The 20,912-nt window shown below is 35.1% G+C and overlaps 1 protein-coding gene across 2 annotated transcripts in view; it reads right to left on the bottom strand.

Annotated features, from left to right (window-relative positions):
- Positions 1-2,017: 2,017 nt before the first annotated feature.
- The window catches only part of LOC125646862 (xanthine dehydrogenase-like), a 63,945-nt gene continuing 45,050 nt past the window's right edge, over positions 2,018-20,912 (bottom strand). For both annotated transcript variants that reach the window (XM_048873437.2, XM_048873438.2), the window contains exons 25-35: positions 18,120-18,200; positions 14,838-14,947; positions 13,822-13,935; positions 13,497-13,658; positions 11,674-11,802; positions 10,798-10,928; positions 8,948-9,079; positions 7,266-7,389; positions 4,827-4,923; positions 4,508-4,615; positions 2,018-3,519 (exon numbers count right to left, since the gene is read on the bottom strand). In XM_048873437.2, the coding sequence (XP_048729394.2) occupies positions 3,449-3,519; positions 4,508-4,615; positions 4,827-4,923; positions 7,266-7,389; positions 8,948-9,079; positions 10,798-10,928; positions 11,674-11,802; positions 13,497-13,658; positions 13,822-13,935; positions 14,838-14,947; positions 18,120-18,200 (1,259 nt within the window). In that variant the 3' untranslated portion in view covers positions 2,018-3,448. The remainder of the gene's footprint in view (positions 3,520-4,507; positions 4,616-4,826; positions 4,924-7,265; positions 7,390-8,947; positions 9,080-10,797; positions 10,929-11,673; positions 11,803-13,496; positions 13,659-13,821; positions 13,936-14,837; positions 14,948-18,119; positions 18,201-20,912) is intronic.

Consider the following 20,912-nt stretch of genomic DNA (forward strand, 5'->3'; position numbering starts at 1 on the left):
TCGGGAATATTTCGTATGAATTGGTCCTTATACCATACATAATTCGAAACGATCTGTAGGTCTAGTTTCATTTTCATTTTAAAATTTCTAGGCGATTTCACAGGTGCTTGTGGACTGGACTTCCGGTACCCCCCTTCTTGTATTTTTAAATGTTCAATTCCTTGGGTATTTCGGACGTATTTTTGATAAAATATGTAAATTCAGAGTGTATATATTTCAATGGAATACACAAATCTCGCATAGAAACCGTTTTTAAAAATGTCATATCGCCGATCATAATATATGTTCATATATTATGATCGGTGATATGACATTTTTAAAAACGGTTTCTATGAGACAAATCTCGCATAGAAACCGTTTTTAAAAATGTCATATCGCCGATCATAATATATGTTCATATATTATGATCGGTGATATGACATTTTTAAAAACGGTTTCTATGCGAGATTTGTGTATTCCATTGAAATATATAAACTCTGAAGTTACATATTTTATCAAAAATACGTCCGAAATACCCAAGGAATTGAACATTTAAAAATACAAGAAGGGGGGTACCGGAAGTCCTGTCCACAAGCACCTGTGTGCTCCTGTAGTCACGAAACGTAAAAACAACAAGACTTTGATAAGTGGGGGAACAGCCCGATTTCTGGCATTGTCTGATTGAAGTCTCTTGCCGATTCCATCAATAATGAAATATATATTTGCTGGCGTGAAACGGTATCTCTGGAAGATCTCTTCCTCTTCTAAACTCTCTAAGGGATTACTGAGGTCCCGAAATACACGAGAGCGCCTTAAAACCGGCAGATTCTGACGACGTCGACGCCTTACCTTGGCAGCCATTTTTAATCCTTGAGAATATTCTCAAGTCTACTCTTTTGTAAACTCAAATATTTGAGAATAAAACTGAAGTTGAGAATCTTTTTAGTGCTTAACTTTTTTATGACGGCCGCTGAGTCTGAGGGAGTGAACATTCTCAGACTTGAGTATGTTTTATGACGGCGGGGCCTGGGGTGCTAGAGTCCTGAAATTTACAATTTATATCCCCCTTGTTCCAAAGATGCTTCATACCAAACTTGAAAAGAATTGGACTGGTAGTTATCAAGAAGAAGTTAAAAATGTTCAATTGTTAACGCACGACTGACGACGGACACCGCACGACGACGGACGACAACCAATTGCAATAGGTCACCTGAGTTTACTCAGGTGACCTAAAAACTAAATGCATAGTGATGTAGAGCAGATTGTAGATTTCATGATCCCTTGGGTAGGGGTTCTGACCCAAGGGCAGGACCAAACTTGGAATATAGTGACTGTGTTTATGTGTAAAACACTTAACATCTTTAGAGCCATGATACTAAATTGAAACTAAATAGATATTTAGAAAGAACAGGTAGTCCTTTACCAAAATTGTAAATTTGATGATCCCAGGGTTCTGGTATCAGGGTGGGGCCAAAATGGTCAGTTATTAAATGTGTGAACAAGACATTTTTAATTTCTTCTTGTTAACTATCACTCCAATTCTTTTCAAATTTGGTATGAAGCATTTTTGGAAGAAGGGGAACATAAATTGTAAATCTGAGGGTTTATATACCCCTGAGGCCATAGGGGCAGGGCAAAACCTGCCCAAAAACATGAAAGCCCTTCACCCAAGGAAACTTTTTGCCAAGTTTGGTTGAAATTGACCCAGTGGTTCTGGTGAAGAAGTAACAAATGTGCAAAGTTTATAGACGGACAGATGACGGACTACAGGCCCAGTTTTTCGAAAGGTGGTTAACTTTAACACAGTGTTAACTCAGTGTTAAAGTTAACCATGTGATTAACTGTTTTTCAAAATACAGTGATCAGAAAAGCTTACTTGAGCTTTCAGCTCAGGTGAGCTAATAAAAATGAGTTGCCAAAAATTTGTGTGATTACAAACAGACAATTCTGCAACATAGTACAGCTGTAGTTGATACAAGCAAAATTTGAATGTAAATATATCTATCAATTTATATTGTAAACAACAATTAAAACTATTGCATAGGAATCATTTTTATTTTATAAAATCACTCTGCATTGCTGCTTTGGCATATAATATATATATAATAAAAATATCACAAAGATGATTGAGTAATAGACTCCACTCATTTTTTCCATTCGTTGGGAGTATATGAATATCACTTAGTTACACAAGTACACAGGTCAGGGATTGCAGTGATATAAAAAATTGCCAATACATTACACATATATTATTATAGACATTGTTTCAAGAAATAAATTTCGCCTTAATATTGATTAAGGTCTCCTTAGGATGACCAAAAATTGTAAAACTAATTGATTGAAGGTACCAACAGCCCTAGTTTTCACAATGAAGCACCTTTGAGAATTTGGATCTCATTTATATTACTATTTGAAATTTATCTTATTATGCATAATTGTTTCAATTAATATCTGTAACACAACAATGCATGCATGCTACCAGAAGCATCATTGAGTGTTACCAGAAGCATCATTGAATGCTACCAGAAGCAGCATAAAATGTTACCAGAAGCATCATTGAGTGTTACCAGAAGCATCATTGAGTGTTACCAGAAGCATCATTGAATGCTACCAGAAGCAGCATTAAATGTTACCAGAAGCAGCATTGAATGTTACCAGAAGCAGAGGCAGCATTGAATGTTATCAGAAGCAGAGGCAGCATTGAATGTTATCAGAAGCAGAGGCAGCACTGAATGTTACCAGAAGTAGGTCATTACTGACTTTGAATTGATCAGTATATACCTCTAAACATGTTTTTTCTGGTTGTTTTTTTTTGGGGGGGGCAAATATCACTTTTTGTTTTAGTCTGTTTTTAAATATTACAAATTAAATGCTAATTTGAATGCTAATAATGCTTAGTAATGCTGACTCTGCTCTTTTGCAATGCTGATTTTCATTGTAGACAACTAGTAAAATCCCTCCTACAGCTTGGAATGCTTTTGTTAATGGTAACATATCTTTTCAATAATATTCATGTTATCTTGAAATATTGAATCACACATGCATTATCTACATGACTTTTACTTGTTTAAAACGGTTCATTATTTCAACTATAAATCACAAAATCACCTATGAATACCATTAAGTTGCCAACCTGAAAACAAGAGCAAAGGCAGTAAGTGTGTGATGTTGAATTTTGTAAAGGAATGAAGAAGCCTCACACCCACTGCCTGTGTCTGAGGTGAACCACAGCCCGACATTATTCATGGGAATCGGCAATAGGAAATACATTACATATGTATACAATTAAATTTCTAACATACTGACTCATGTTACCTCAGGTGTTCACATTGTCTATAAATACGAATTGTTCATAATTTTCCTCACTAGTATATACATTACATGAATTATTGTATCTAAAGTGCTATAAACATCACATGTACTGAGTCCTACAATAATGGCACACTGTCTAGTTATCTCCAGAAGCCCTCTACTGAATAATGAACTGTGTTGGGTCAACCATGCAAGACTGCTGGACCTTTTCAACGGTCGCTGGAGCATCTAGGAAAAATACATAGTGAACATCATTATGTCTGTCATCTTGTTAAGCTGGGCATTATGAAATAAATGCATTGCTCAGACGGCCGTCTCAAATAGTTTAAGTAAATAAGTGTGGCCAAGTAGTATCGTCGTTAATCCAATTAATACATTTAAAGAAACCGTTTTGGAATAACATGCATTTCATGCCCCCAATATAAAAATTACAGAAATAGATGAATAGCATAATTATACCCATAGGAATAGGGTTACAGAATCGTCAAATCATTTATAAATATCCACTGGGGTTACAATATCATCAAATCATCTATAAAGAGGGTTACAATATCATGAAATCATCTATATAGAGGGTTACAGAATCATCAAATCATCTATAAAGAGGGTTACAGAATCGTCAAATCATCTATATAGAGGGTTACAGAATCATCAAATCATCTATAAAGAGGGTTACAGAATTGTCGAATCATCTATATAGAGGGTTACAGAATCATCAAATCATCTATAAAAGGTTCATTTGGGTTACAGAATCATCAAATCACCTATAACAGATCCACTATTGTTAAAGAACCATGAAATCACAAAGGTCCATAAAGAGAGACCATAGTTATTACAATTATCCCCCGAATGAATTTTTTCTCGATATAGATGATTCACCAATACATTGGTCATCATATCAGCAAGATAATGCAAATTCCTTCAAAATCATTTGTTTTTGGGTGTTTAGTCTAAGTGAAACTTTGTACAAGACATGATCTGCATGATATTAACTTAGATCTACATTACCTCCTGACTGTTATCACTCTCCAGTAAATTACAGAAACTGTTTCTAATTTCTAAAGTTAACCTTTTAAATTGAGAGTTGCAGTTTCAGGGGACAATAACCTTGCTATCATAGTCAGAAGACTGGTATGTGAATTATCCTTCAGAATGAGCAGTAAGGCTACAGTATCTACCCAACCTTTATGGAGATGTGATATAATGATGTAATTACCCAGTGCAAAGTATGTGTCTTTTCCAATATCCTTCCTGAACGCCTCCACTGCATGCTTAATGGCAAACAAGGCAGAGCAGCTCATGCATAACGGGGGCTCACCACAGGCTGTAGACAGAGATATAAATGTAAATCTTATTATTTTTATCAAACCTTTATAACAGATTTTATAGAGCATGGGGGCTCACCACAGGCTGCAGACAGATATAAATGTAAATCTTATTATTCTTATCAAACCTTTAAAACAGACTTTATAGAGAATTATGCAGCATGAGTTGTGTTTTTTAAGAATTATAACGCATCATTATCGCAAGCTCACCTTTAGCTCTAAGAACTCCTAATGGATTTGGGGCATTCTTCAGTAAATTAATCCTGAAATCAACAGGGATGTCTTTTGCTAGTGGAACTTTGTATTCCTACAAAAGAATATCAGCACTGTGTGTCCATACTCGGATATCATCACTTCAGATTTCATCAGCTAATTCAAAAAGCTCATGGAATCATGAATGGTGAATGATACATTAATGAAGCAGACAATCCTCAAGTTTAATCTTCAGGTAAAGTCAAACCATGCTTTCATTATTCAGTAGGTGAGACCATAAAGTGTTTAGAGCATTCAGTCCCACCTCAGATCCCTGTGCCCATCGTTTATACAATGACAGTCCCACCTCAGACCCCTGTGCCCATCGTTTATACAATGACAGTCCCATCTCACACCCCTGTGCCCATCGTTTATACAATGACAGTCCCATCTCACACCCCCTTGACCGTCGTTTTATAATGACAGTCCCACCTCACACCTCCTTGCCTGTTGTTTATACAATGAGAGTCCCACCTTACACCCCCTTGCCCGTAGTTTATACAATGACAGTCCCACCTCACACCCCCTTGCCCATTGTTTATACAATGAGAGTCCCACCTCACACCCCCTTGCCCATTGTTTATACAATGACAGTCCCACCTCACACCCCTGTGCCCATCGTTTATACAATGACAGTCCCACCTCACACCTCCTTGCCCGTCGTTTTATAATGACAGTCCCACCTCACACCTCCTTGCCTGTTGTTTATACAATGAGAGTCCCACCTTACACCCCCGTGCCCGTTGTCTATACAATGACTGTCCCACCTCACACCCCCTTGCCCATTGTTTATACAATGAGAGTCCCACCTCACACCCCCTTGCCCATTGTTTATACAATGAGAGTCCCACCTTACACCCCCTTGCCCATTGTTTATACAATGAGTCCCACCTCATACCACCTTGCCCGTCGTTTTATAATGACAGTCCCACCTCACACCCCCTTGCCCGTCATTTTATAATGACAGTCCCACCTCACACCCCCTTGCCCATCGTCTATATAATGACTGTCTCACCTTACACCCCCTTGCCCGTAGTTTATACAATGATAGTCCCACTTCACACCCCCTTGCCCATTGTTTATACAATGAGAGTCCCACCTCACACCCCCTTGCCCATTGTTTATACAATGAGAGTCCCACCTCACACCCCCTTGCCCATTGTTTATACAATGAGAGTCCCACCTTACACCCCTTGCCCATTGTTTATACAATGAGAGTCCCACCTCACACCACCTTGCCCATTGTTTATACAATGAGTCCCACCTCATACCGCCTTGCCCAACGTCTATACAATAAGTCCCACCTCACACCCCCTTGCCCGTTGTTCTACAATGACAGTCCCACCTCACATTCCCTTGCCCGTCGTTTATACAAGGATAGTCACATACCAATATGTACAATGTACGTCATTTGATTACACTTGTTAAGGTAGCAAATAAGAATGGTTTGGTAGAAACAACTCCACAATCTATCTATTTATGCATTGTGAGTAGAAACAACTTGACGATCTTATCTATGTATCATATGTACAAACTAATCAATGACCTTCCTACCCATTTATCATACGTACAAACTAATCAATAACCTTCCTACCCATGTATCATACGTACAAACTAATCAATAACCTTCCTACCCATGTATCATATGTACAAACTAATCAATAACCTTCCTACCCATGTATCATACGTACAAACTAATCAATAACCTTCCTACCCATGTATCATACATACAAACTAACCAATAACCTTCCTACCCATGTATCATATGTACAAACTAATCAATAACCTTCCTACCCATGTATCATATGTACAAACTTCCTACCCATGGATCATATGTGCAAATTAATCAATAATCTTCCTACCCATGTTTCTGTCTCCATGTGGGTGAAAAAATCTCGAGAGGGACGTTAAACAATATACAATAAATCAATCCTACCCATGTATCATATGTACAAACTAATCAATAATCTTCCTACCCATGCATCATATGTACTAACTAATCAATGACCTTCCTACCCATTTATCATACATACAAACTAATCAATAACCTTCCTACCCATTTATCATACGTACAAACTAATCAATGACCTTCCTACCCATGTATCATATGTACAAACTAATCAATAACCTTCCTACCCATGTATCATATGTACAAACTAATCAATGACCTTTCTACCTATTTATCATACGTACAAACTAATCAATAACCTTCCTACCCATGTATCATATGTACAAACTAATCAATAACCTTCCTACCCATGTATCATATGTACAAACTTCCTACCCATGGATCATATGTACAAACTAATCAATAACCTTCCTATCCATTTATCATACGTACAAACTAATCAATAACCTTCCTACCCATATGTACAAACTAATCGATAACCTTCCTACCCATGTATCATCCGTCAGTTGTTGTCCTGTTTTCTGCTCGTACTTGATTTCTTCCTGCAGGAAGTATCCAAGGCCCATCACAAAAGCTCCCTCACACTGTCCTATGTCTATTTCTGGGTTCATACTGCACAGACAAAAACAGTCCTTGATCAATGTCTAGGTGACACAAAATATCCATTCAATCATTGAAAAATTAGCTAGAAACTAAGCAATATTTTCTTATACCGAGAGAAACTCTGACGGGCCAAGGCCCATCTGCGAAGCAAGGCTCTAAAGGGAATACGTATGTGAAAGAAAAAATGACAAAAACAGCAAAGGAATAGAGAATAGAAAATGAATGGTGTAATTATGTCTCCCCTTCCCAGAAGGGGGACATACTGATTTAATATGAATTCGTCTTCTGCTTCTCATACCAAATTGTCCAGACCATAACTTTTTTGTCTTTTGACATAGGCCTTTGATATTTCGTATGTGGGTATACCGTGATAAGACAATGTGTACCTACCATTCATAACGACCTCTGACCTTGACCTTTTACGTGAAGGTCAGAAATTGCATTTTTTTAGAATTTTTTTGTCCGGACAATAACTTTTTTATCTTTGGACATGGGCCGTTAATATTTGGTATGTGGGTAAACCATAATAAGATAGTGTGTTGCATTCCAATTTTGATGACTTTGACCTTTTATGTAAAGGTCAAATAATAGAATTTTTTGGGCATTTCTTTTGTACGGACCAAAACTTTTTTGTCTTTTGAAATGGGCCTTTGATATTTGGTATGTGGGTATACCATGATAAGACAGTGTGTTGTGTGTCATTATTGATCGCCTTTTGACCTTTTATGTAAAGGTCAAAGAATAGAATTTTTGGGGCATTTTTTTTTTGTCTGGACCATAAGTTATTTGTCTTTTGACATAGGCCTATGATATTTGTAAGTTAGTAAGTTTAATTTACTATCATATGTTCACAACACTGTTCCTTGGTTGAAGCACATGACTTGTGTACAGTAACTCTTAATTTTCCACTTTAAAGATGATCCCTATAAAATGTTTAAAAACCTAGGGAAAATGGAAGGGGAGACATCCGTTTTTGTGTGCTAAAACAATTCTTCCTTGTTATTATTGTAACGGCTTTTAGCAAATCATTCGATAGAGAAATAGTAATACAACTAAATAGATGAATGAATTCAAGAGTTTCTTAAAATAAAAATATACATGTCAGTATATTTACGCTTACCTTTTAACCAATTTAAATTTGTTGGTTAATTTTGTTTAGTTTTAGCTGTCTTTTAAATTGCAAACGGGATGTATTGTTATTGTTTAAAATTGTTTGGTTTGAAAGACGAAGAAGAAAGTCAAGGCTAAACGTGACATCACAATGCACAGTTTACGTCGGCTGGCGTTATATTCCCGTATTACATGAATAGGCAGATCCTGTAGTTATCCTCCTATATACCCCCTTTGATATTTAGATGTTACTGGGCATTTAGCTCAAGAAGAATTTCGTAAATTATATACATTTTAAAATGAATTATAATTTATCGTACTTAACCGAATTATGATCATCACTTGGAACATGCCAATGACTATTTCATGCTTTGCTTGGTCCAATGGACGCACCATATATACCTATTATTCTAAACTAAGAAACACTATCTTTCTCTTTTCAAAGTTGGTGTCTAACCTCTCGCCACAGTCAAACAACATGTCCACTCTATCAATGATATGCTGACCAGTCAGTATGTCCAATGTGACCTCGGTCAAGGTCACGCCATAGGAATTGTACTCAAATAGGTATGGAGTGTTTGGAACTTGCCTAAAACAAAATAAAAGTCTAATACATGTACCTGAAAATGAACATAGTGCTATTGAAACAAAGCACAGGGTGTGACAAACTTGAGTGGCAACAATCAGTTAGCACATAAAACTCTAAAGGCTTTAAATTTCATTTCCTCAACTTTGACAACTGTTGTGAGAGTATTTGACATGACACACTGTATACATGTCCAAAAATATATTCCAAACACACTTGCTTATCTAAAAATATCTTTCAAACATGCATATGCAGCATATCCAAAAAAATGCTACAGGTACAATTACTTTTCCACAGATACATTCCAGACATGTATACATATTCAAAAATACATGCCCATATAAACTGTCATCATATTCTTTTCAATTCTGTGTAGAAGCAATAACAAGAGGCCCCTGGGCTTTAATGGTCACCTGAGTATAATGCAATAACAAGAGGCCCCTGGGCTTTAATGGTCACCTGAGTATAATGCAGCACATTTTCCAAAGTCCATGACTCATGTGCATGAAATTTTAAAAATCATAAATACATAATTATTTCTAACTTATCATTAGGTAATTTGCCATAGGGCACAAAACTCCTACTCTAGAAACATTCAGCAGAAAATTCCATGCTTGCTTGATTAAATAATAATAACAGAACCTCATCCCTGGAGACATATTTCATAATTCTAGTAGAAAGTTGGAATACCCTCCAGAAAACGGCAAAAGACCGACAGGAATGGAGAAACCTCGTTGCTGCCTTACACGCCATAGGCTTAACTTATGGGCAGTAAATAAGTAAGTAGACCCAATGCTCATTATAATTATGCAAACATTTTCCCCCTTGACATCCAGAAGTAAAGAAGTTTTTTCCAAGACAGAATGCATTTTTGATATGTGTGTATAACCACCTTAATCCCAACCCGAGGTCTGAACCCTAAACCCTGCGGTTATAAATTTCACAATTTTGGTGTACTCATCATAAGCATACAATCATCTTCACTACTTGATTTTCAAGATTTCGAAGATTGCATTAATTGTTATGGTTTTGGCCCCATCCCACAGACTCAAAGGAGGCAGGGTTCATGAAATTTTAATTTTTTCGCCTTTATCCTTATATGCTATATACCAAATCAGTTACAATTGGGGCAGCCATTCATGAAAAGAAGCAGAAAATGTTCAAAAGTTTAAGTGGCCCCAGGGGTGAATCCATTGTACATGAGGATGCTTGCATATAAATTCAACACACTGTACCAATTTGAAGTTTGAGAAGAGAATTTTTAAAGAATATTCTGATATATTCCTATGTAAAACTTTAAACCGTTATTGTGGCCCCTTCCTGCTTCCAGGGTTGTGAGCAAACGTAACTCTTCAGTACATAACAAATCCTTCACGAAGATTCGGCTTTTCTGGTACCATGGTTCTTGGGAAGACTTTTAAAACACTTAGCTCACTTTCACAATATCTTAATTATCTCCCTTTGGTATGGAGAGCATAACCTTTCATCTAAACAAAATTGTTTTCCTGTCACCTGAGAACACTCTGGTGAAAATTTTGTTTCAAATCGGTCTAATGAGAAGAGGAACATGTAAAAAGTTTATCCGACACGGCCGAATGAGAAGACGAACATGTCAAAAAGTTTATCCAACAGACGGACAGAGAAAGCACACAAAACTTGATCAGAAAAATTAGCAAGAGCCTGTGACTCAGATGAGCTAAAACTAAAAAAAATCTTTTTACCAGTATCTTTCTGACAAATCGATGTTTTCACTGAAACACTGAAATATAACGTCCTTCCAGGGCTTGGTAGGGATCTTTTGTCTCACTGGTGCGATTCGTTCATTCAAAGCCTCACAGCAATGCAGCACTGCCTAAAATTAGCCAATCAAACAATCTAATCAATTAATTGAACTCATTGTAATTAATTTCTCAGGGGAGTTGAACTTTTTACTTGATATTGAAATGGAGCAGAGTCGCATTCCATCGTTCCTATGATACAACCAGTGTTCAACGTCTTGAATGCAATGCAGCATTCATCCAGTCACCACTTGTTCTCTTCCTTTATATATATTTCAGCTTTTAACCATTGCACCTTTAATTTGGCGTATAATCCATTTAATTCTGCACAGTAACTCTACCTCACCCGAACGTAGAGCCAGTTTTGTTGTTGTTTTCATTGTTACGTATAGGTATTCCTACGCACCATTTCAGAAACGTTAATTCAAGCTTTTTGATGAAAGAAACTATTTGCTTTTCTATTTTGAAGGTATAATTAAATGATAAGAAATAAAACTTAGAATTCTTTATTTGATGCATGTATCAAACAAAAAATTGGATGGCAAACTTTTTCATCAATGCTCTATTGATGAAGTTTTCTGTCCAATTTTTCGTTTGATACATGCATCAAATAAAGAATTATAAGTTTCATTTCTTAAATCCATCTATCTATCTATCTACATGTATATCTAGCATCAATACTTAAAACTTGAAAATAACCTCTTACCAAAATTTTCAAGATTTACAATTATATGGAGTGCAGAGAAAAATCTCACTCTTTATATTTACGCTAGGAGAGGTGCACTATAGCGATACTTGGGAAACAGATAGCCTATGTACCTTACAACAAAGTTCACTGGTGATGCTGCCCCCGGTTGTTACACTGTTGGCCGTGGTCAGGGAGTCTGTTGGCTTCACTTTGATCAGATCCATAGGGATACCAAAGGTAGAGGCACACACCTGCATCACCTGCAACAGTTTTTGAATATCTAAAACATCCTATTTTTACACATTAAAACATGCATGTGTTTTGCTTGGTCACAACTAGTAACATCTGACATATCAAATCTTGCATTGCCTCGGCAAACTCAGATTTTTATTTCACACCCTGGATGACTCCATATTATGTTCCAAACTGACTATGTAACTAATAGTATACAAACATTGTGTGTACCATCCCCTCCAGGTACTGTATATATTGTGTGAATACCCCCCCCCCCTCTGCTTATGTATGTATACAAACATTGTGTGTACATTTCCAAAACTGTTGTTTCTTATCTGTGTTTAGATTCCTTTCATTGCTTTAACTTGAGTTTAGACCGACTACATTGTCTCTAACCTTTGTTTAGACTGACTACATTGTTTCTAACCTTTGTGTTTAGACTGACTACATTGTCTCTAACCTTTGTTTAGACTGACTACATTGTTTCTAACCTTTGTGTTTAGACTGACTACATTGTCTCTAACCTTTGTTTAGACTGACTACATTGTCTCTAACCTTTGTTTAGACTGACTACATTGTTTCTAACCTTTGTGTTTAGACTGACTACATTGTCTCTAACCTTTGTTTAGACTGACTACATTGTTTCTAACCTTTGTGTTTAGACTGACTACATTGTCTCTAACCTTTGTTTAGACTGACTACATTGTCTCTAACCTTTGTTTAGACTGACTACATTGTTTCTAACCTTTGTGTTTAGACTGACTACATTGTCTCTAACCTTTGTTTAGACTGACTACATTGTTTCTAACCTTTGTGTTTAGACTGACTACATTGTCTCTAACCTTTGTTTAGACTGACTACATTGTTTCTAACCTCTGTGTTTAGACTGACTACATTGTCTCTAACCTTTGTTTAGACTGACTACATTGTCTCTAACCTTTGTTTAGACTGACTACATTGTTTCTAACCTTTGTTTAGACTGACTACATTGTTTCTAACCTTTGTTTAGAGTGACTACATTGTTTCTAATCTTTGTTTAGACTGACTACATTGTCTCTAACCTTTGTTTAGACTGACTACATTGTCTCTAACCTTTGTGTTTAGACTGACTACATTGTCTCTAACCTTTGTTTAGACTGACTACATTGTCTCTAACCTTTGTTTAGACTGACTACATTGTCTCTAACCTTTGTTTAGACTGACTACATTGTTTCTAACCTTTGTTTAGACTGACTACATTGTTTCTAACCTTTGTTTAGACAGACTACATTGTTTCTAACCTCTGTCTAGACTGACTACATTGTCTCTAACCTTTGTTTACACTGACTACATTGTCTCTAACCTTTGTTTACACTGACTACATTGTCTCTAACCTTTGTTTAGACTGACTACATTGTTTCTAACCTTTGTTTAGACTGACTACATTGTTTCTAACCTCTGTGTTTAGACTGACTACATTGTTTCTAACCTCTGTGTTTAGACTGACTACATTGTCTCTAACCTTTGTTTAGACTGACTACATTGTCTCTAACCTTTGTTTAGACTGACTACATTGTTTCTAACCTTTGTTTAGACTGACTACATTGTCTCTAACCTCTGTCTAGACTGACTACATTGTCTCTAACCTTTGTTTACACTGACTACATTGTTTCTAACCTTTGTTTAGACTGACTACATTGTCTCTAACCTTTGTGTCTACACGGACCACATTGTTTCTAACCTTTGTGTTTATGCCCTGACCACATTCGATCCCACCGTGAGTGATGGACACACTGCCATCATAGCCATGGATAGCTACGAAAGCTGTATAGTTGGCTGTTGTCCACCCAATCCCAAACTTCATAGGGACCACTGACAAACCCTTCTTCTTCCAACGATTGGCCTAGGTATAATTTTACATGATTACATTTAGCAATTTTCTAAATTCTGAACATGACATGAAGCACGCCTAGTTGCAAGTATTAACTTTACTCTTACATGGAAGAACCAATTCTTAATTTGATATCTCAACTGTTTATTTTCAGGAAAACCTGAAAAACGCTCACCTGGTTAAAGCTTGTCACTTGCTGTTTGCGGTTTTCATAATCTACAGAGGTCAAAAGTTGACTTGTTAATTCTCTAATGTTGCAATAAGTAAGAGGCATTTTCGATGGTGTGAGCTACAAAGAAAACATATTTCATTGACACACGACTGTATTGTTTGTATATTTCATTGATAGGATTGTGTATTGCATATTTCGTATATTTCCATGAACTGACTTTTCAACAAACCGATTTCATTGATATGCATGTTTTAGAGATAGAAAACAAGAGAAGAAAATGTACAATTGATAAACAACAAATATTTTCATTAACCACTATTTTGTAATAAACTTATGCTATAAGTTTTTCAATGAAGTTTATTTTTCAATAAAAGCACAGACACTTAAACTTCATTCGGAACACTTTGGCCTTTACTCTATTACTTCGTAAAAAGGAGTTAATAGAGGGTGAGGGGTTCCGATTTGACTTAACGCAATCTATATATGAAAAGGAACATGCTAAATCACGAAAGACACAATGGCAACTCGACTTAGTTTCTGTACAATGAATTACTCAAGGCTTTCTTTGTCTCCATAATACAAACCACCCAACATTTCTTGCATTGATATGCAGGTAGATTCTTCTCCCACAAACAATGAACTACGTATTTCCTCTCTGACCTTGTGATTTTCACTATACCAGGGAATCATAGTAGCATTTATTGAATTTCAATCTGCTGTTATGTCGATTTTGCAGAAATTACCACATGCTTCAATTGCATTAACTAGAATGATATTTGAATAAAGTTAAGAAGATATATAACAACAGTACTATGCTCCAAAGGAATAATGTCTGCACTACAAAAATCAATGAATTTTCACTACAACAATCACTGTTAACATGAATTACGCCAGAAACAAGCAGTCTCGCTAACTATAGACAAACAAATATCATAGAAGCACTCAAAATCTGGGGAGATATTGAAACATACGGACCCTTTATCGAGGCACTCAAAATCAGGGGAGATATTGAAACATACCTGACCCTTCTTGTAAAGATTGAGTGTCTTGACATCTGTTGGATCTTTGCCCAGGACTTTTGCACAGTGCTCCATCATCGACTCCATTATGAATATAGTCGGACAAGAACCTACGAAGATGTCCATTTTATATTAAAATATGTACATATATTTACATGCATTTTTTTCACAAACAACATGTGTTTTAAAAATATCAACTTTTATTATATACCCATCAATGTTTCGTATTTGATACTGTTGATTTGACAGAGTGTGATCCGGTTTTCCGGATCACCACACTGGTTTTCTGATTCTGTATCAGTATCCTCTGAAACTGATGATGTCACAATGATGTCACAATGCATCATCACAACGCCGCGTCACGAACAAGACTGCGTACACAAAATATAATTTCACTGTATGTCTGTGTTTTTGATGACTACATTTATTATCTTATAAATGTGGATTTAAAAATACCTAAGGGGGTACATAATAAATTTATCATTACTACAGTAACTTGATCTGAAGAGTTGGATCACATCTCGTTGACAGGTGCGGATCATCAGATGATCATCTCATGATCTGCGCCTGTCAACTTGACGTGATTCGACTCCTTGGATCAAGGTACTGTTGTAATAATATATACTTATTCACATGATGTGCGTGTACACGGAATCATTCTCTTTCTATCACTTCAGTCCGTCCAATATTCAGTTTACCTGTCGGATGTCTTTAAAAGTGTGCTGGTGTAAACGAAGACGGTCCAGCTACTGATTTTCTTGGCACAAAATTTTTGTTATTAGATAAAAATAAGGATGTTTTACTGAAAGCTGAATTTGATGGTCGAAGATTTGTTATTCAGTTTCTCTTTTTCATGGAGATTCAAAGTTGTGGGGTGTATCCTAACCACGAAAACAATGAAATTAAACTCTCCACGAAAATTAATCCTTTTTCAGTAATTATCTCTAGTTTTTCATTAAGTAAAATCAGCTGTGTGATAGAGTCAACAACCTTGATTGTATAGTACATCTCGCGAAACAGCTGAGTCGTGACATAATATACTCTGAAGACGCCAATTCTCTGACAGTTATTGAAATCAGTAGCTATATTGTATGAATAGGAATACAATCATCATGAAATGTGCATCACTGTGAATCTTGTTGGCACTAAATGGTCTACATTTTTTGCAGTTACTCCCCTTACACGAAAAGTTGGGTGAGCGCTTACCATTGCCGTTCTAATACCTCATTCACAAGGATGCGCATCAATTTTTACTTTGTATTAAATTTCATGCGAAGTAAAATAATGCGCATTAAATTAATTCAAATTAAATAACGTTCACACTGCAGTTATATTTAATGTGAAGTAAACTAATGCGAATTAAATTCGCATGCATCTCTAAATTAAAGGGTGCAGGAAATGAATTAAAGGATAGACTATATTATTGAAAATTATTTTTATAGATATCTTAATGAATATTGGCTATAGATACAGAATTCATTGTTCAAAACATGTTTACAATATACATGTAACTGATCTACACACAAGGAGTTTTGTCTCGTTTATTTTTATATGTTCCCAAGAAATTAGTGTTATAATCTCTGGCGACCAGCATTCATTCCAGATAATATATTGCTTCTTCATGAGCCCAGTTTAAACAACATTGGAACGTCTTTTTCATCATTCCGCTGCCTATTGTTGTGACATAATTTTTAATTACTAATATGTATTATAAGTCTACCATGACATCATATAGTATAAAAGAATTTAACTGAGTGGGATATTTGTTAAAATGTTAAAAAGAAAATCATATCATCACTATTTTAAAACGTTTTTATCCTATTTAAAAGCAATTCCTTCCATATATATTACTCAGTATGCCTATGCAGAGCACAGATTTACGTCTGACATTATCTAATGACTTGCTGTTTGTACATGCTTTTTTTTAGTGATTATTATCATTTTGATTAGTTTTTCGCACAAATCTAACATTAATATATATAGCTGACCACGTGTATGATGCATGTGACCCAAATTTGCCATTACACATGCGTGAATATTTAATGCGAATTAGCTTCGCTTTGCGTGCACACGGAGCTAATGCGAAGTAAATCTAATTCGCATTAAATCGCGACGTAAATTTTAATTTGAAGTAAACTAATGCGCATTAAAATCTCCGTGTGAACGCAGTTCAAATTTAATTCGCATTAACTCATGTTTAATGCAAATCAAATTCTTCGTGTGAATGAGGCATAAGATTCACATAAATAGTATTAACAAATAGTGTATTGTAAAGCTTACATTACCAAATTCTTTATTGTGCCGAGTTTTAACAGGCTGTATTCTATCTATGACAAAATTAGGTTTAATTTCTTTGATTTTACAGAGAAAACTTTTTAAAATCTGCACTGTGTCAAATTGTAGAGTTGGGGAAGGGGGGATGTGATGCATGTAGAAGTATTTGAGGTTTATTTCTGTCCAAGCTTTAATGCAGTTAATACCAAGAATTTCAGTAGTAAATTGTTTTAAAAACAACAGAAACCAAGAATTAAAAGCACAAAAAAACATGCAATATAATCAGGCATGTAGCATCGTTTGAATAAATAAGGGGGGTGGGGGTGAAGTTGACTTTATAATATTGATCAAGATTCTTGTAAGTAAATTTTCGACAAAGCTGTTTTTGTTTTTTTTGAAAAAAAAAAGGGGGGGGGGGGACCCATGCACCTATCTATTGATCAACCTCTGCATGTAAAAATAACCAACTCCACATGTGATAATAAAGTGGGGGCAGACCCATTGTTGCTATGTGCCTGATAATCATTTTTGTGCTCATTTGAGTAAATGAAGTGCAAGAACAGCTGTAAGTTGATTTACACAAAATCTAACTTTCAAAAGATTGAATCACAGCCAAAACAAAATATTTCAGCAGAAATATTACACTAGAGATATCAATTCGATATAATTAATATGCTATGTTTGTTGGCATCTGGTGTACATTTAGTGTGAAATTAACAACACTGTGAAAATAACAACTGATTGTGATGTCATGTTGTATATTACTACACATCCTTTAAGATTTGAAATAAACATGTTCTAAAACCAAAGAAAATGTAATAAACAGAAAATTCAATGCTTTGCAGTTGGATATAGAATTTATTTCACTCGTAAGACAGGATTTTTCTTTTTGTATTTTCACTCATGCTTCGCACTCATGAAAATATTTTTAAAAATCCGGTCTTAATCATGAAATAAATTCTATATTCACCTTGAAAGCATTGAATATCCTCAATGTCCGATGATTACCTGGTGATCTACACGCGGTGTTGGCGGGCGTGTTGGTTTTCAGAGCCACGGGAATCACATGCCAATTGGGACAATAGTACGCTAAGAAAAAAAAAGAACAAATATGTCCATTACACACAGTAAGACTTGTATAATCTGAATGTTGTGCAATCTGCAATACTTCAGCACCAAACTCTGAATTCTGTTGTATGAAATACTCGTTTTCCCAGTGCTGCTTTGTCTGTAACCCGATACCTGACCCACAGATCCCGAGTTCAAATCCACTGGTGTCCTTCGTTTTTATTTCTTGAAATAATTTGTTAAAAATAATGTCGCTTTCTCCAAAATTGTATATTTTTGCCTTTTGACACGTACTTATTACATATCATCATCTTTCATGATTAAATTATTTCATGCTGATTTAATAAACTATTTTAAGGTGTAATGAGCCATCTTAGCTGTGAATATTCTTTTATTTAAGCAGTCAAAATTTTAGTAAAATATCAGACTAAAGTCCAAGTTTTACTTCATATTTTTTTCAAGAAATCCAGGTCAGAATTGTTAACGAGACAAGTTGAGGAAATGCAATATCTCTTTATAATAATGACCGGTCAGTTGTTGTCACATGGGGAAACAGTACATATGTTGAAAGCCAAAGCCTCCTCTATATAGTTACAATGTGAAAACCACAGTCAAATATTATCGCAATTCACCTTTGAATTAGAATGCTTTGGCCGATATAGCATTGCGTTGTGTGACGACACAATTGAATCTGTTTGTAATACAATTGTGAAATGCAACAGACACTCTCATTGGTCCATATGTATAAGACCGCCCAAATTCCCTTATACAGGAGTAGTCGGCATTTGAAAACATGACGGCCAGATGGAAACAAACTTCAAAGGAAGAAAGAGAAAAAGTTGTAATTCTTGTGTTGTTGTCTCATAAATTTGATATCAAAAAATTCCTCACATATTTTCCTACTATACTTGTGTCCAAACATACCTTTGAATATTTACTAAAGCCCCATACGACCCAAAAACTCAGTTTTGATGATTTCGTTCGTTGACGTAGCCACGTTAGGTAGCCAGTCAATTCGAATCCCGGTTCATTTCCATATTGGCACAATAGCGTTTAGATGTGAACTAATACCCCACAAATATTTTAGCTAAATATTTCAAATAATATATCATCCCAGTTCCATTAAATGATAATTATTCAAAAGGCTAAACTCACGGCAATGCGGCTTTCATTAGTCGAGGCCGGTCTCCATATCTGCCACACGAGTGTTAAGGACCGTAATGAGCTTATGTAGCATTTTCGTCAATCAAGAGCTTATTTTACCTTTACAAAAACTATATTTTACTGTAATCGGCCAATGAAAACTCTTGTTGTATTACATCAAACATGTCATTCAAACTGTTCAATCATCTCATTCAATTGTGTCATCACACAACGCAATACTATATCGGGTAAAGCGTTCTAATTCAAAGGTGAATTGCGATAAAGCCCTATCTCCTTAGTTAGGGTTGTATATAAAGACACATATTTCTAAATATAATTTCTTAATAATTGCTAAATTTCTTTGTTCACTTTGACGTGCAGAAGAATTTGAGTATACCAATATTCCTGACATCTGCTTCCTATATCATACATATATCTGATAGTATGTATATAGGTAAGATAGATCTGATAGTATGTATATAGATAAGATAGATCTGATAGTATGTATATAGATAAGATAGATCTGATAGTATGTATAGATAAGATAGATCTGATAGTATGTATAGATAAGATAGATCTGATAGTATGTATAGGTAAGATAGATCTGATAGTATGTATAGATAAGATAGATCTGATAGTATGTATATAGGAAAGATAGATCTGATAGTATGTATAGGTAAGATAGATCTGATAGTATGTATATAGATAAGATAGATCTGATAGTATGTATAGGTAAGATAGATCTGATAGTATGTATATAGATAAGATAGATCTGATAGTATGTATATAGATAAGATAGATTTGATAGTATGTATAGATAAGATAGATCTGATAGTATATATATATAGGAAAGATAGATCTGATAGTATGTATATAGGAAAGATAGATCTGATAGTATGTATATAGGTAAGATAGATCTGATAGTATGTATATAGGAAAGATAGATCTGATAGTATGTATATAGATAAGATAGATCTGATAGTATGTATATAGATAAGATAGATCTGATAGTATGTATAGGTAAGATAGATCTGATAGTATGTATATAGATAAGATAGATCTGATAGTATGTATAGATAAGATAGATCTGATAGTATGTATAGGTAAGATAGATCTGATAGTATGTATATAGATAAGATAGATCTGATAGTATGTATATAGATAAGATAGATCTGATAGTATGTATATAGATAAGATAGATCTGATAGTATGTATAGATAAGATAGATCTGATAGTATGTATAGGTAAGATAGATCTGATAGTATGTATATAGATAAGATAGATCTGATAGTATGTATAGGTAAGATAGATCTGATAGTATGTATATAGATAAGATAGATCTGATAGTATGTATATAGGTAAAATAGATCTGATAGTATGTATATAGATAAGATAGATCTGATAGTATGTATATAGATAAGATAGATCTGATAGTATGTATAGATAAGATAGATCTGATAGTATGTATATAGGTAAGATAGATCTGATAGTATGTATATAGATAAGATAGATCTGATAGTATGTATAGATAAGATAGATCTGATAGTATGTATAGGTAAGATAGATCTGATAGTATGTATATAGATAAGA

Source organism: Ostrea edulis, chromosome 6 (genome assembly GCF_947568905.1).
Source record: "Ostrea edulis chromosome 6, xbOstEdul1.1, whole genome shotgun sequence".
Taxonomy (NCBI): domain Eukaryota; kingdom Metazoa; phylum Mollusca; class Bivalvia; order Ostreida; family Ostreidae; genus Ostrea; species Ostrea edulis.